This window comes from Vigna unguiculata, chromosome 8 (assembly GCF_004118075.2).
Source record: "Vigna unguiculata cultivar IT97K-499-35 chromosome 8, ASM411807v1, whole genome shotgun sequence".
Classification (NCBI taxonomy): domain Eukaryota; kingdom Viridiplantae; phylum Streptophyta; class Magnoliopsida; order Fabales; family Fabaceae; genus Vigna; species Vigna unguiculata.
This window is the reverse complement of record NC_040286.1, coordinates 5,465,857-5,481,975: the sequence shown is the minus strand read 5'-3', so window position 1 is coordinate 5,481,975 and position 16,119 is coordinate 5,465,857. Positions and strand designations below refer to the sequence as shown.

General features: G+C 32.6%; 2 protein-coding genes across 5 annotated transcripts; both read right to left on the bottom strand.

The window, feature by feature from the left end:
- Window positions 1-1,916: 1,916 nt before the first annotated feature.
- Window positions 1,917-4,339, bottom strand: LOC114193012 (L-type lectin-domain containing receptor kinase IX.1-like). The gene has a single exon (XM_028082696.1). It carries the CDS (start codon window positions 4,313-4,315, stop codon window positions 2,204-2,206), a length of 2,112 nt encoding a protein of 703 aa, XP_027938497.1. The 5' UTR covers window positions 4,316-4,339; the 3' UTR covers window positions 1,917-2,203.
- Window positions 4,340-7,679: 3,340 nt separating this feature from the next.
- Window positions 7,680-12,640, bottom strand: LOC114193014 (protein phosphatase 2C 50-like). 4 transcript variants are annotated; one of them, XM_028082697.1, is made up of 6 exons: window positions 12,498-12,640; window positions 12,307-12,362; window positions 10,810-12,090; window positions 10,392-10,709; window positions 10,205-10,310; window positions 7,680-8,778 (listed from the first exon to the last, which is right to left on the bottom strand). In XM_028082697.1, the coding sequence occupies exons 3-6, from the start codon at window positions 11,716-11,718 to the stop codon at window positions 8,441-8,443; spliced, it is 1,671 nt and encodes a 556-aa protein (XP_027938498.1). In that variant the 5' UTR covers window positions 11,719-12,090; window positions 12,307-12,362; window positions 12,498-12,640; the 3' UTR covers window positions 7,680-8,440. The 4 variants fall into 4 exon arrangements, with proteins under 4 accessions (XP_027938498.1, XP_027938500.1, XP_027938499.1 ...); XM_028082699.1 differs by having other exon boundaries at window positions 10,810-11,869; window positions 12,498-12,629; XM_028082698.1 differs by lacking the exon at window positions 12,307-12,362 and having other exon boundaries at window positions 12,498-12,635.
- Window positions 12,641-16,119: the final 3,479 nt, after the last annotated feature.

The window sequence follows — 16,119 nt, the reverse complement described above, 5'->3', positions numbered from 1 at the left end:
AAATTGGGTAGTGCAATTGGATACACAATTGCCTTCCAAACTTGGTGAATCCTAGCCTTGCACACCAATAACACACCCCATCCCATTTGTTCTAAACTAACTATTTGTGCATTTGTGGGAACACTTCCCTAACCTATTTTTAAATTTAACTTGTAACCCAAGACCAATTAAGTTGTAATCCAAAAATGACATTTTGGACAAAAATAAAATAACAGTTATAGAAAGTGCAGCTGAATCCCTACCAAACCTTGGTAGACCCCAGCTTGTGCACATCGATAACACTCCATATCCCATTTGTTCTAAAACAATTATTTATGCATTTGTGGTGAAACTTCCCTTGCCCTTTTTTAAATTTAACTTGCAACCCAAGACCAATTAACTAGTTACCCACAAGTGACTTTTTGCATGACAAAAAAACACAGATTTGGATAGTGCAGCTAGATACACAATTGTCTTCCAAACTTGGCGGTCCCCAACCTTGTACACCGATAACACATTCCATCCCATTTGTTCTAAAAGAATTATTTGTGCTTTTATTGGAAAACTTTTTTGACTCATTTTTAAATTTAACTTGCAATCCAAGACCAATTAAGTTGTTACCATAAATGAATTTTTGGACAAAAATAAAATAACAAATTTAGAAAGTGCAGATAGATATACCATTTCAAACTAAGATGAAACTCAAGACAGATTAACTAGTAACCCATTGTTGACTTTTGAAAAATACACTACACATGACATGAAACTCAAGAGAGATTAAATTGTTATCCATATTACCACTATTTGGATAGTGCATTAAAGAATGGAATGGTGTATCCAAAGATGTTTGACAACAGTACACACAAAAATTTTCCTGTCAGAAACTTTTAACTTGTCATTATCACTTATAAGACATAACATCAAATACTATAAACTTTATTATAAGGAAAGGGTTTTGTTTGTGTGGTTTGGGATAAGAGAATGACAGAACAATGAGGCTCGACAATGGCACAAGAAAGGAGTTCCAAATTGGGGCTCGAGAATGAGACATTGGTTTTGAAAATTGGTTTCGATAGTTTGAAATTGGGATTGCAAAATAGGGTTTTGTTTGTAAATTTTGAAGTTCAAGAATGGGGTTCGAATGTTGGGTTTCTTCTCTAACCTCATGTATGCCAAGCCCTTCGAGAATGATTCCTTGGTGCAAAGTAATTTCACAGGTTGTAAAAAGGAACAAGGGTTCTTCGTCACAGATTGAGAATTTTTCCCACGCGCGAAATGACTTTTTCATTTCTCCTGCCGTCGTGTTCATTGTTTGATTAAATTTAGAAAAACAAATTAAAATGAAACTTGTGATGACACATAAAGTGATAAAAAAAAAAGTGAATTAAAATATAATTTTTTTTAAATAATGTGTCAACTAATCGTTTTTCTATTAGAAAATACCTTTGTGTCATTGTTGAATTTAGATGGAGAATAGAAGAAGAAAACATAGATTTTTGTCTGTTTGGTGGAATAGTTGGAAGCCAGGTAAGCGTACACCAATCATGCAATGAACCCGCACCCACTTGCAATATTAAAATACTCATAAACGCTGTCAAATCAAAATAAGTTATCAACTTCTACTTTATCATCACAACACAACCTCACACCGCCAAAGATAAAAAAAAAAGTCCATTCACTTTCCAACATTTTTAACTCATACAGCTTAATGTCAAATCCACTTATTTATGACCGAAAAATTATTTTTAACATTTACAATTCAATAATAGTCAATAAAAAAATTATATTTATAAAAGTAAATAATAAAAGGTAAAATAGTAAATGTTGAGTAAATGTAAAACTTTATAAATACTATAATAATAGTGTGTTTAAGATATATATATCTAATGGAATGAAATATAAGAGAGAATCTTGTCATACTAAAACGAATATACCAGTCAACAAAGAAAAATAAACAATGTATATTTATAAAGCAAGTCTTGTCATACTGATATAGATTTGTACATGTTCAATGTTTGACCAATAATAAAGACTTGATGGACTCAGCAGAGAAAAAAAAAGAAGCAAAGTGTAGAATCTACCTAGATCTCTGTCATACATAAACCAGAATGAACCTTCTAACTCAACAACTCATCAAATGAAACTAACTATACATGCAAACAAAGAATCCAAACCAAAAACCACATCTCCTGTTCAGAAACAAACATATTCACACTCCAAATCATCACCTTCCAACACTCACAAGACTGTTAGTAACGGGTGAAGATTGCCCTGAATGATGATTATTACTGTGATGATGGGGCATTCTAATGACTTGCATGGGAGGAGCACGTTCATACATATCAAGTGGAAGAAACGGCAATGGTGCTTCAAGCTGCAAAACCTTGATCACTTGTGCAGCCTTAGGCCTCTCTTTATCATTAGGGTTTGTGCACCACAGCCCCACCACAAGCAAACTCCTCATCTCATTCTCATCAAACTCCTCACACAATTTCTCATCCGCAGCCCTCAGAATTTCCCCTTCCACATAAAGCTGCCACACCCAATTCATCAAACTAACATGAAACTCACCATCTTGGTATGTCCTCCTCCCACTTGCTATCTCCAACGCCACCACTCCAAAACTGTACATGTCTGATTCCCTGCTAGCTCTTCCTACGTTCACATACTCAGGTGCTAAGTAACCGTAAGTTCCGACCACCCCTGTTCGTTGAGTTCTCAGCCTTGGATCCACCAATTTCGCCATGCCAAAATCCCCCACCTTCGTGTTGAATTCCATGTCCAGCAACACATTCGCGGATTTTATGTCCCTGTGTAGCACACATTGCTCTGCGTCCTCGTGAAGATAGTGAAGCGCTGTTGCAACGCCCAGAGCAATCTTGTACCTCGCACGCCACTGCAACATCCTCTTGTTTCCAAACAGATGAGAGTCCAGGCTTCCGTTTTGCATGTACTCGAAAACCAACAGAAATTCACCTTCTTCGTGACACCACCCTATGAACTGGACCAAGTTTTTGTGGATCAAACGGCTTATTATTCTCACCTCGTTGATGAAAACCCTCTCTGAATTCTCGAAGTCTGCAAAGATTCTCTTCACGGCCACTACTCTTCCCAGGTAACTCAACACACCCTTGTATACCTGCCCCGAAGCTCCTTGTCCCAGCCTTCTTTCATCTGAAAAACCGTTAGTTGCATCCACTAGCTCTTTGTACTCGAATCTTCTCGGGATAGTTCCTCTGTCCAGATCAAATTTAACTGAAGTTGGACCAACTTCATCGTCTCCGGCATCATACAACATACAATCATCCATTCTTCTCTTTTTCCTTATCAGCACGAAGACAAAAACACTCGCCGCCACAAACAGAAGAACCAGTGGACAAAGAACGGCAACTATTAACACGACCTTTGACCCTTTATGGTTTAGTTTCACACCATTATCCACGGAGGAATCTTTCAAAGTGGAATTGAACTCCCACGAATAAATAACATTGTGTTCGGTGTAAAGTCCGGTCGAGGCAGAGAAACCAATATTGACCCACTCTGGGAGAATTTTCTTGAGGTCGACCTGGTAAGACAGAGAAGAGTTGTTGTCGTTGTCCTTTGCGGTTGGTATTCCTTTGAAGGACCAAGCAACAAAGAGGGTTTGAGAGGAGGCGGTGTAGGTGATCAAAGCGTGACACTTTTTTCCGAGGTTCTTGTCGATGTCAAAGTTGGCAAACGCCACAGAGGTTAAAGAGTTGTCGTCTACACCGACATGTTTCATTGGGGGGTCAGTGGAGCCAATGAAGGTGTCAAACTCCACAGCAAAAACATGGTTTTCAGGGAGGTCACTGTTGGTGGTGGCGTTGAAGAGGGCAAAGGTGCCACCTGCGGAATTTGGTGGGATCTGGTAGCCGAGAGGGGCTAGGTAAAACGCAAAGCCATCTGCATAAAAGGTCTCAGAGTTGTTCACTCTGTCAATGGAGAAGGTGAAGCGCGTGACAAAGTCGGTGACAACATTGGAAGATGGGTCCCAGAGGTGGAGGGGTTTGGAGTAGAGAGCCCTTCCGACACGAAAATAGTAGCTAACTTTGTTGAGGTCGATGGAGCCGTTGGTTGATCTTCCATCACCCTGGTAGGATATGTCGGACGAGGTTGTTGGATCATCGAAGTTGGTAATGTTGAAGAAGAGGGAATGATTGGGAGAGAAGAAGGAGAAGGTGGTGAAGAAGATGAAGAGAAGGAAGTGATGATTGCCGAACATGGTTTGATGAGTGAAGATTGAAACTTGGAAAAATGCAATCTTCAACTTGTGAGTGATGAATGAATAATATATGAAAAAGAAAAGCATCATCATCGTCACATTTGCTTGGCGTGCTATCTTTTCTGCACATTCTTCCAAAATTAGACTTAGTTTAATGTGGAAAAGAAGGGCAGAAAGAAAAGATGAAAACAAGAAGCAATAATAAAAATAATAATATAAATATATATTAGTTGACTTAAAGAATAATATAAAGACTAAGAAAAAAAAAACTTTTGCAAGTGTTCATAAAATATTTTGTTAGGACGAAGTGCAAATGGCATTACTGTATGTAAAATGGAATCCACACTTTCCTGAGTTCCAATTTTCTTGTTTACTTTGTTTATCTTATTTAATACTCTCTTTTTTCATTTTTTTTTTGTAAAAAAGTTTGTCAAAATTTAATTAGGATATACTATTTTTTAATTATGTAGATGAAGATAGTTAACTTTAATTAATAATAATGGAGTTAAGTCTAAGATGGCTATTAATTAATTAACTAATGTTGGTATCAATAAATTAAAATTGTTGTCTATATACTTAAGATCTATATATTAATTGATGCCATGAAAAGCGTTTTATAAATCGATGTTGGACAATAAAAATTATCTCATCTAGTTTTGGGATGGTATTTTATATGCATGTATCAAATAGTATATATATTTTACATCACATCCAATGCTGATTTTTTAATGCTTAAATAAAAAAAAGTAAATAATATAGTCTAACAAGGAAAGTTTCCTTCCTCTGTCAATTCTTAGCTTTCTAATTCTTTTTCTTCTAAAAACAGTATAAAAAATTAATAATTCATATAAGTTTTATACATCTATTCAACCACAAATTATTAATAAATTTATTAGTTTTTATAATAATTATCTTTTAATGTTTAAGAGTCGCCATTTTCTTTTTTTTCAGTGACAACAAAGAGTGTTAAACTAAACCTAGTATGTCGCTTTAAAACATTCTCCAAATTTACGTCCCTTTTTAATTTTCAAGAACTTTTTTTATTATTTCTTTTTCTTTTTCTTTAACTGACAAATGGAAGACCTTGACATAGAAGTGACCTCTCTCTGGTCTCAATTATTTGTCTTCATTTTCGCGTTGTTTTTTTTTTTGTCAAGAAATTCGAAAATGAACGAAAGTGCAAAGAAGTAGCACAATAATGCCATAACAAAAGTGAATAGCAAGCCTAATTCAAAGTAGTCAGTGGGATACTAGAGTTCTTTTCTGACCAGAATATTTTAAAGCACAAATACATAATTTTATTATTAAATCAATTAAGCTTAAAACAGTGCTAATTTATGCACAAATACTTATATTTGATTTTATATATAGGTTGATTACTCTTTAGACTTTATACCTTGTGTATCAATGTATATTTATCTTTTGCTGAAAAATAAAATTATTCACCAAAGATTCAATTTGTTAAAGGAGACAGTTTTTGTGTTGAGCCTCTCTTTCTGTGTATTTTTAAAATAAATTAAGGGTGGTGATATTACATTGACTACCATAAAATAAAAATATTCACTTCCCAATTATTATTTAACTATACTTCTCTTTATTTTTTAATTTAAAATCTATATATATATATATATATATATATATTATTAAAGTGGGTTGTAACGTGGGATTAATTTTTATCAAGAGTGTCAAAATAATATTTTCCACAAATTAACTTTAAATTATAATGTATATAACTTTGGTCAAAAAAACTGCGCCTACTTGGATGTTGATAGTTAAATAAATAGGTGCCACGTTTTTCAATAGGGCGGTTACACCTCATCGTAGTTACCATGCAAGTTCCTACAATTATATATATATATATATATATATATATATATATATATATATATATATATATATATATATATATATATTCATATTCATTTAGACTTTGTGTAGTCCCACACACAAATTAATTTTATTTTATATCATATTATTATTGCAAAATATTTTTCTAGATTATAATCAATCTTTCTAAAATAATATAATTAATTATTTTCATTGAAGTTTTTTTTTTCAATAAATCACATTCTTCCGGTTTACAAGATTAAAATGTAAAACTATACTTAAAATTATCAAGAGCAATTTTGTTAACATCAATGAATATGGTGTGTTAGGAGCCAATGAAATATGTTAAAATTAATTTATACACAAATTAAAAAAAAATAGTTTTAAGATATAAAAATAATATATAAACATGCTTTATACACTTAACTGAAACAAAATAGCAGGAATTAAGAAAGTGGAAGATGTCAACTTGACCACAAGAAAATACAATTGATAATTTATAGAAAAGTCATATAGGTAAAACATAAATAATCGAAAGTCATAACTGAATCCTAAAAGGTGAAAACGATTTTTTTTTTTAATTAAAGCAGTAATTAAATATTAAATAATAGGAAGAGTTTAACCACTGTAAACTACTTAAGTGTCTGCACGTAACTTATTCCCTCTTATACTTGCAATCTAACATATTAATAAACTAAGAACTATTTTAAGCCATCACGTTAACTTATTAGTAAACTATGTCATATTAGTAAAAATCCACTATTATTTCTGATTATAATATGAATAGTTTAAGCAAATATTTCAATAACTATGTTGTCGATATTAGGTATAAGATCGATAGTAAAATATATTTCATAGATAAATTTTCATAAATAATATACAATTTTCTTGTAGGAAGTATATCATCCTTATCTATTCAATATTGTGTCTTAGTAAGGATGATAATAATTATCTCCCAGAAAATACTTTTAAAATGACATTATAACTATAAAAAAGAAAACATAAATATTGATACTTCTTATTTATTATGTTGTAGTGTGCTGTGCATGAAAATGATTTTGTGAGAACATAGGGCAAATCGTGATGTAATGTGAGCCTCCAGCAAGTTTAGTCTTATTTAAAATAATATATAATTTGACTTAATCTATGTTGATGGACAATATTTAATTTTGAATAGTTTATTGGTGTATCAATTTATACCAAGATAGATAGTGTGCATTTATTACAAAAGATTGATTATGTTGAATGACTAAATTAAGGAGCAAGATGGTGGACAGATACTAATAAAAATCAATGCGAAAACTGTTGTATGATGGTGATTTGACAGCATACAATTACCAAAATAATTCATAATATTTTAAACAGAAATTGGTCTTTTATCATTTCTAATGCAATATTCAGTGAACATTCCTCTGCAAAAAAATTGAAAGGTCTGTCAAATTAACACCAACACTTTTGAAATGGCTAGTAAATGTTGTTCTAAAAGACCTTGTATCAGTTTTTGGTGGAAAAGAATGAAAAAGGTTTTTTTTTATCGATAAGAACATTTTTTTTTCTGAAGGAAAATTTTATTTAATTAAATTTAAACAACAAAAAAAACAATTTTAAGTTACATGGCTAATCCCTGGAGTTCAATGTAAACCAAAATATTAAGTAAAACAACTTCAGAAAACTTGTTACAAGAAAATACAATATTCCTTGGGAGAAGAATGCATCAAAGATCAGTGTGCACCAATTAATCAACAACCCAATTCCTATTTACAACTAGTTACTTTCTGAAATTTGTGGATCATGATCAAAACATTATGCACAGGTACACCATTCATAGTCCCCAAAAAGAATAAAGGAACTGTTATTCTTCTTAGGCACCCCTGTTTGTCCTTGTCCCCCACCATCATTGCTAGAGTGTAATGTAAGCACTGGACTTTGGATCATGGCCATTGATATGAATCCACCACCTACAAAGACTTCTTCACCAAGCTCCATTTTGCTGCATCATTGAAATGAGGAATCGGGAAACAGTAAAACCTGAGAGTGGATCACACCTTAAAAGCCACTTTTGCCAATTAGCTACTGTTTCTTCATGAACACACAGGCTAAAGTCATATCAAGTAAAATGCCTCAGAGCCTTTGCACTCGGAGGCATAACAATGAATACAATAAGTCCCCAATGCAGCACAGTAAACAAGGAGACTCTTTGATTAGTTGAGAGTTTCTAGGGAAGGTGGATGGATATGTATTATATAGTACATTCTCCTAATCTTTTTGAGCTAAGGGAAATGCCCTGCTGAAAAATTAGAGGGCAAAACTATATTGGATTATATTATATCTTAAGATTTCTATCATTCTTCAAACAACCAAGTGCAGTTCAAGTTGAAGAGCATCATCACATCATGACTTGCTCTTATATTTCCTTTGGGGTTTCAAATCAATCACAATCACAGTGATGTTATCTTTGCTTCCTTTCTGAAGTGCCCGGTTTGATAGGTATTCTGCTGCTGCTTGTGCAGCAGGATCAACTCCCTCTCCCCTTTCTGATGAGGGTTGTTCCAAGCCATTTTTCTTGTACCAGAGAACTATCCGTCGCCGGGCGAGGTCACACACCTCTTCGTTCGTCATAACATCCCACAGACCATCACTGGCCAGAATGAGACACTCGTCGTCTTTTGTGCGGGGAAGAAACTTAACTTCTGGTTCTGGAATAATCCATGGCTTCAAATATCTATCACCTGAAAATCACAGCGAGGATGAGCAGAAGTAATTTCTGTTGCTTAAAAGTTACAGGATTCCTAGTTGCATAGACATGTTGGCTGGTCCTGAACCTTTTGCATGACAAAATATTAACTTGTAAAACAAAATTAAGCTATCTTTGTGCATTGTAAATCCAAATCTAAACAAAATTAGAGTGCATGGATCCTCTTAAGAACTTTGGTGCAATATAGGCTTTCAAAAATTTTAATACAGGGTCAATTTTGATATGGGGCCATATTACAAGTGGTGCCAAAACCACTAGCAAAAAGAGAATGATAATGTGCTAACATAGTTTCTAATAAGATGTAGTCAACTTTTAACACAACAGATATTTACATAAAACAATAAGATAGCAATTGTAGCCAATCAGATTTTCTCTTTATTAGAAATTAAAAAACAGGCTTTTACTTAGTCAAAGTCCCAATTTATCTCATAAAGGAGCAGTATGAAAGGGAGAGGATGAGAGAAGGCAATAGGGTTAATACTTCAAAAATTGCCTCGACCCCTTTGGCCTCATATAACAAAAAAATTTGCCCGTACTAGTACATTTCCCACCACCTTATTATCTGAACAAGCAAAAATAATCATAATCTCTTACCAGACACTAGTCTTTCAGTTATTTCAACTCTACTAACAAAATTCAAGCAATTAGGTCTGGACTCGGAACGCATGCAAATCATTGATTTTACTTCCCGCCTGCAATCATCTTAGGCTTAGACTTAACAGAACCTTAAAAAAATGGTATTTTGACAGCCAAATATAACACGTAGAGAAGCTTATAGCACCATGATTTGTAGCTTAGGTTCAACAGGACATATTTTCAATAATTGTCACAGATTGACAGCAAAGGGCTATGTTCAGCAGTTCTAGAGGAAACAGGATGGAATTAGAAAGTTTTTTTCCCTGTACCTGGGTGATTGATAAGGGTATAAAGGGAAAGTTAAACTTTTGTAAGTACAAACATTCATGTATATGAACACCTAAGCAACCCAATATAAGTGAAGTTGTAGAAGACCTTTTTTAAATTAATGTACAGATATTCCCTCTCATTACTCCAATTAAGAAGGGAACAAGTTATTTTCAGAGGGAATAATTCCCGTTGCATTCATAAATTCTTAAATTTTAAATTATCTTTCAACCATTTCCTGTTCCATCTCTTTCACGATCCGTGATCCAAGCAAATTGTATGGTCCTATAATAATACTGAATACATAAGTACACCTACAATTAATTTTCAGATGGTGAATCTCAAATTTCAAATTAGCTTCCTCGTCAAAAGATGAATGGAAGGATGCTCAACTGTTCAGTATTACTGTAGTCTAGGTATTTACACGTTTCCAGTAACCAACAAAATACAAAGGGGAAGAACACTGAAAATTAAGTAAATGACTAAAAAGTGCATACCGATAGACCTTGACATTGCAAGAACACCAAATACACGATGACCATTCCATTGAATCACTTTTCCTCCAGCTGCCTCAATTCTTGCATATTCATCAGGTCGGTTAGGCTAACATATGACAAAAACGAATCACCTGTTAAAAATTTAAAATATTAAAGGAGATTAGTAACTATAAATGGAGTAACTTACTTTATGGTCCACCGATAATGCAATGGGTTCTTTTCCACGACATAGAACCACTCTTGAATCACCACAATTTGCAATTATGATATGAGATGAACAAATAACAGCAACAACAGCAGTGGAACCAACAGTTTCTGGGGCAACAGGTTCATTATCAACTTTCCCTCCAACTTCAGCATCAACCTTTATGAAACAATTGGTTAAAGCTTTTTTCCACTGATCTTGACAACTTTCCTTCATACTTCCACTGATTTGAGCTTCCTTGAAAAATTCTATTTCCTCAGCCAAAGCCTTGTGGATACGATCTTGACAATACTTTGCAACCTGAATGAAGAAAGCATGCACCAGATGAAGGGTATTACAGATAAAGCCAAAATCGTTGGACACAAGAATCCTGACGATAAAGAGCAAAATTGAATTTTACCTGAGAGCCACCATGGCCATCATAGACTCCAAAGAAATGAGTCGTCTGCTGACTAAAACCCTTGTTTATTCCATCAAGCACCCGATCACCAATTAGCATCTGAATAGGAATTTTCAAAAATCGAGGTACAGTTGCAAGTGCATCTTCCATCTCAGGTCTTCTTCCACACACAGATATGAATCCATAAAGTGGGGTATAATCCAATTCAAAAACACTCCGACCAACCATTCCACTCACCCCCTTTTCATGAGGCAACTGATGAAGAACAACATCAGAAGGCTTAGGGCCAGTTGTAATTCCGTTTTCTTCTTCAAGGGTCACTGCCGCCGCAGTAAGAGGTTCTGTTGTAATATCTGTGTCAACATTTGATTCCTCCAAATCAACTGCCTCGGCAGCAATATTGACAGCACCAATGCTCTTATCTACATAAGCAGAACATGGTGTCCCAACATCTGAAGTAGCATCGAAACACAAGGACTCCTCTCCACACACACTACTGTTCTCACTGACCGCCGAAAGAGAACATGAGCTATCAACAACCTGGTCACCTTCCAATGACAATGAATCCTCCTCAATTTCATCGGCTAACACTTCATCATTAGCAACCAAAGTGCTTCTATTTTGGGATATCATATCTAACATAGGACTCTCTCCTTCTCTATCCTGTTTTGGTGGTATAACCTCAGTAATACCAGCTTCATCCTCTAAATTGCCACTATCATCACAATCATCGGAACCTGCAACTGTCTCGGTGAAAACCTTAGTTACAGAATTAGATAACAACCCTGTATCCGCCATCAGCTTAAACCTGGACACATCCATGTGGGGAACTATGGTTGGGTTATCACAGACTGAACAACAATTACCTACTCTTAATGGCACTGCAACCACAAATGACATCTCCTCCATTGAAATCCCTATCTAGGCAAGACAAAAAGTTACCCTCCCACCCCTCTGCTATCACAAAACCTGTCATACTTCAACTAAATTTGCACCTGCTTTTGAGATTGAATAGGATCTTAGAATGTGAAAGGGTGGCATTTTCCATTCCTAATGAGCCCTACAAGACAAAAGGGGAAGCAAATTCAGGCGATGCAAAGCATGAACTAGCTAAAAGGTGGTGAAAGTGAAATGGGGCACTCAGATCTGGTCAACATCAAAGCATCCCAACTTCCATTTTCGGAAATGTTAATCATAAATAGTTATGCCAATTGCCACAACACCCTTCTCAAGCATTACAACCCCATCCACCTTTGTCAACTCTAATGAGAGAGAAACAGCCTGAAAACAATAAAACAAAAACACAACCTTTTATGTGCATAAAAACATATTACACCAAACCCCACCAGTTAAAAAGAAACAAATTTCAAAAACAAAGACACCTCTTATCCCTAAACACAAGAAAGAAGAAATGGGTCATGAGAAAGAAACCCAGAAAAGGTAAAGTCTCAAGAATCACAGGGAAACCCTAAAAAGATAACACCCTTTTCCACATACCACCATTAGTTGCCTGGATCTGAGGCAACGCAACGCATCACAGGCGCGCGCGAGCTCTAGTAATAATAATAACAATATTAACATTAATTTAATAACTATTACTTCTACAAAATCAATGAAGAAAAGAAAGCATAAGAAGTGAAAAGAAAGAAAAAAAAAAAGAATTAGAAGAATGAAGAGTGAGCCACTACCTAATTTTGTCAACGATGTAGGGTCTGGTTCTTTCTCTTCTCTCTCTCTCTCTCACACACACACACACACACTCTTTTTCTCTATCTTATTTCCTCCTCTAGCTTTGACACCTGAAACCCATGGATTGATAAAAAAAAAGGAACAAAGCATCATTAAACAACAAAAGCCAAGACATAGATGTTTATTTATTTCTTTATTTATTCTGTTAATTCTGACCTATTGAACAATAACAGCTCAGCTATGCATCATTACTTTAGTGTTATGATTTTTGACTTTGTGTGATCTCAAATTTTGTGTATTCAATTTAGAAAAAAAAAAGAAAAGAAATTATCAATGCTTGCCACCTGGTCCTCATTTGAAAAAATGTATTGAATAATTTAAAGTTATGTTATAAAAATTAGTATTCATAAATTTGATATGTTAGAATTAAATTGAGTGAAAAGAAATATGTTCATAAATTTGAGAAATTATTATTCAAGTTATGTTTGAATTAAATTGAATGAGAAAACTATGTTCATAAATGTGATAACATGATTGATTCTTGTTAGACATTTTTTAAAAAACAAATGCAAATTAATAGAAACATTATTGTTAGAATAGATAATCTATCATCCAACAAAATATAATTTATTAACGCGAATTTTTTTCAACGATTTTAAATTTGTTTATCTTGATGGTAATTAATTACAATTTTGTTATATGGTAAAATATAAAACATTAGACAATATCAACAATTAAAGATTGTTGTCCATTAAATTATGCTGTCTGAAATTAAACAATTTTGAATTAAGGGTTATCTCTAAGTAAAATTCGAAATTTGTTATTAATATGTATTTGTGTGAAATGGTTATTTGAACTTAGGACTATATTATTATGTTAGGTTAAGTGTTTATTATCTAAATATTCTAATTAATAGTTACAATTCACCGTTCACAATAATTGATTTACAAGTAAGATTTTAGTGACAACCAAACATAATTTAATTGTGATTTAGTTGATATAATATTTATCACCAGATAATGGAGATAATTGATGTAAATTGTACCAATCTCTTTAATAAGTCTACTAGGATTTAATTTTTTTACTCAACATCATTTTTTTGTCATAATACAATTAAGGTTAAATTACTCAGTTGATCCCTCTATTTGTCAAGGAACTTCAGTTTGGTCCTCAAGTTTTTCATTGTCTCAATTTGGTCATCATTTTCTTAAAAATGATTCAATTTGGTTATCGCCGTTAATTTTGACCAGGTGACGTTAAAGTCAACGCCAAGTGTCAATTTCTGATTTTTTTTTTTTGAATTTTTTTTGAATTTTTTGAATTTTTTGAATTTTTTTTGAATTTTTATACGTGTTACTTCGCAGTTGTGTCACGTGTCAAAATGACTCAATTTGATCCTTATATTTATTTTTAGTTTCAATTTAGTCCCAATTTTTGTAAAAGTGAAGCAATATTGTCTCTCTTTAGATTGACACTCAATTTAATCTTTGTCAACTTATGATGATATTCTTAATAAAATTGACATTTTTATTAAATATTTGTAGAAATATTTTTAAACAAGTTTATTTTTTTAATTTTATTATTAAACAAAGTTAAACCCCAAACTTAATTTAAAAAATTAACAATTTTGTCATCATATATAAAGGCATCAAATGTATCATACTATACAAACTTAGTGAAGATTAAAAATCAAATAACTTGTCACACCTAAGTTTAGGAACTAAATTTAAAGTTTAAAACAAAACCAAAGTTTAACGTTTTGTATAGAATTTAAAGTTAATTTAAAATATTTATAGAAATATTTAATAAAAACGTTAATTTTAGTAAGAATATCACCATAAGATTTATAAAAAGTAAATTTAGTGTCAATTTAAGAAATGACAGTATTACTTCATTTTTACAAAAATTGGGACTAAATTAAAACTAAAAACAAATATAGGAACCAAATTGAGTCACTTTGACACGTGGCACAACTATGAAGTGACACGTGTAAAAAATAAAAAAAAATTCAAAAAATAAAATTAAAAAAAAAAACATAAATTGACACGTGGCGTTGACTTTAACACCATATGGTCAAAATTAACAACGGGACCAAATTGAATCATTTTTAAGAAAATGAGGACCAAATTGAGACAGCAAAAAACTTGAGGACCAAACTGAAATTTCTTAACAAATAGAGGGACCAAAAGAGTAATTTAACCTACAATTAATGTAAACGGTTACAATTTCTCTTTAAGCAAGTAATTGGTGCACTAACAATCAAAAACAATTTGTTTATTTGTGACTTGGTATGATCTTTGCAAGACATAATTGATGCAATCTTAAATAATCTCTCCCTGAATAATTATCCACTATAAATTAAACTTGTGATCTTTGATATCAATTTCTCATGCATTTTTCATCTCCAAATTACTTGAAACAATAAAATGAAATTTTTTAGAATAGACAATATGATAAGTGACAAACGATATATTATGGAGAGTTTAATCCTTAACAACCAATACAGTCTTGTAAAGACAACCTATGATTTTTTATCATAATAAATAATATTAGGTGTTGCTTAGCTAATAATATCTTCTTTTTTTTAAATATGCATCAAGAAAAACACATTTTTGTGATTGAAGAAAGTAACATGAGTATATACATATATCACCGGACCATCCAAAATAAAAGTGTGTATGCCAAATAGAACAAATGGACAATGATCACCAAAAGATATAAAGAACAACTAAGTAGACGTTGAAAATATGTGCATAACACAAAACACAAATTAGTTTGTTAGATGTTTGCTCTTCAACAAACTTGACTCATAAATTTTCATGTTGACTCTAACAAAGTATAGCAACTCATCTTAAGAATGTACACTCAATTTGGTGTTGTCTATACTATAAATGGATGTCTAGAGAAAAACTTGCTCATTACATAGAAAATTGTGAGAGTGAGTGAGATATATATATATATATATATATATATATATATATATATATATATAGAAATCTTTAGTGCAAAAAAAAAAAGAAAGACATTTGACTTTGCATGAAATAATTTGAAATATTATTTAAGTGATAATGTGTCAGACGATGTAAACGACTTAAATGCTAGTATAAAACATGTTTGACACGTCAAAGAAGTTTAACGTAAATGGGTTAAAGGAACTATATCCATTCACTTTTAAAGTTTAGAAACCAAAATGTATCAAAGTTTTAGACAGGGACAAATTCCAATTTCATGTCAAAGTTTAGGGACTAAAAACATATTTAACCCATAAAATACTTATAATTAGTTGTTTATTAGTGAAATCATTTAAATTTGTAAAGGATGACTAAACTTAGCTCGGTGTCAGGTGATCAATATAAAGATCTAAATATTGTTTTGCCTTATCTATTGCACATGTATCAACCTTTATTTGTCTTTTACAAGTTGCTTGCATAAAACTTTTGAAAACATTCTTCAACCAACAAACGATTATTTGATTGCCATCAACTCGCAAAATATTAGTAAAAATATTTTAAGTTCAATTCAACTTTCATTTCTATAGTTGAAATATTTCTTTTCAATTAGATACATAGTTAACCTCTTGGGATTGATTCTTTACATGATAAAAGGAGAAGATCCTACATG

Coding starts and splice junctions, on each gene's coding strand:
- LOC114193012 (XM_028082696.1), bottom strand. CDS start 4,315: ATGATGATGCTTTTCTTTTTCATATATTATTCATTCATCACTCACAAG.
- LOC114193014 (XM_028082697.1), bottom strand. CDS start 11,718: ATGGAGGAGATGTCATTTGTGGTTGCAGTGCCATTAAGAGTAGGTAAT. Junction 10,311..10,391: donor CATTATCGGTGGACCATAAA/GTAAGTTACTCC, acceptor GTCATATGTTAG/CCTAACCGACCTGATGAATA. Junction 8,779..10,204: donor TGCAATGTCAAGGTCTATCG/GTATGCACTTTT, acceptor TGTGATTTTCAG/GTGATAGATATTTGAAGCCA.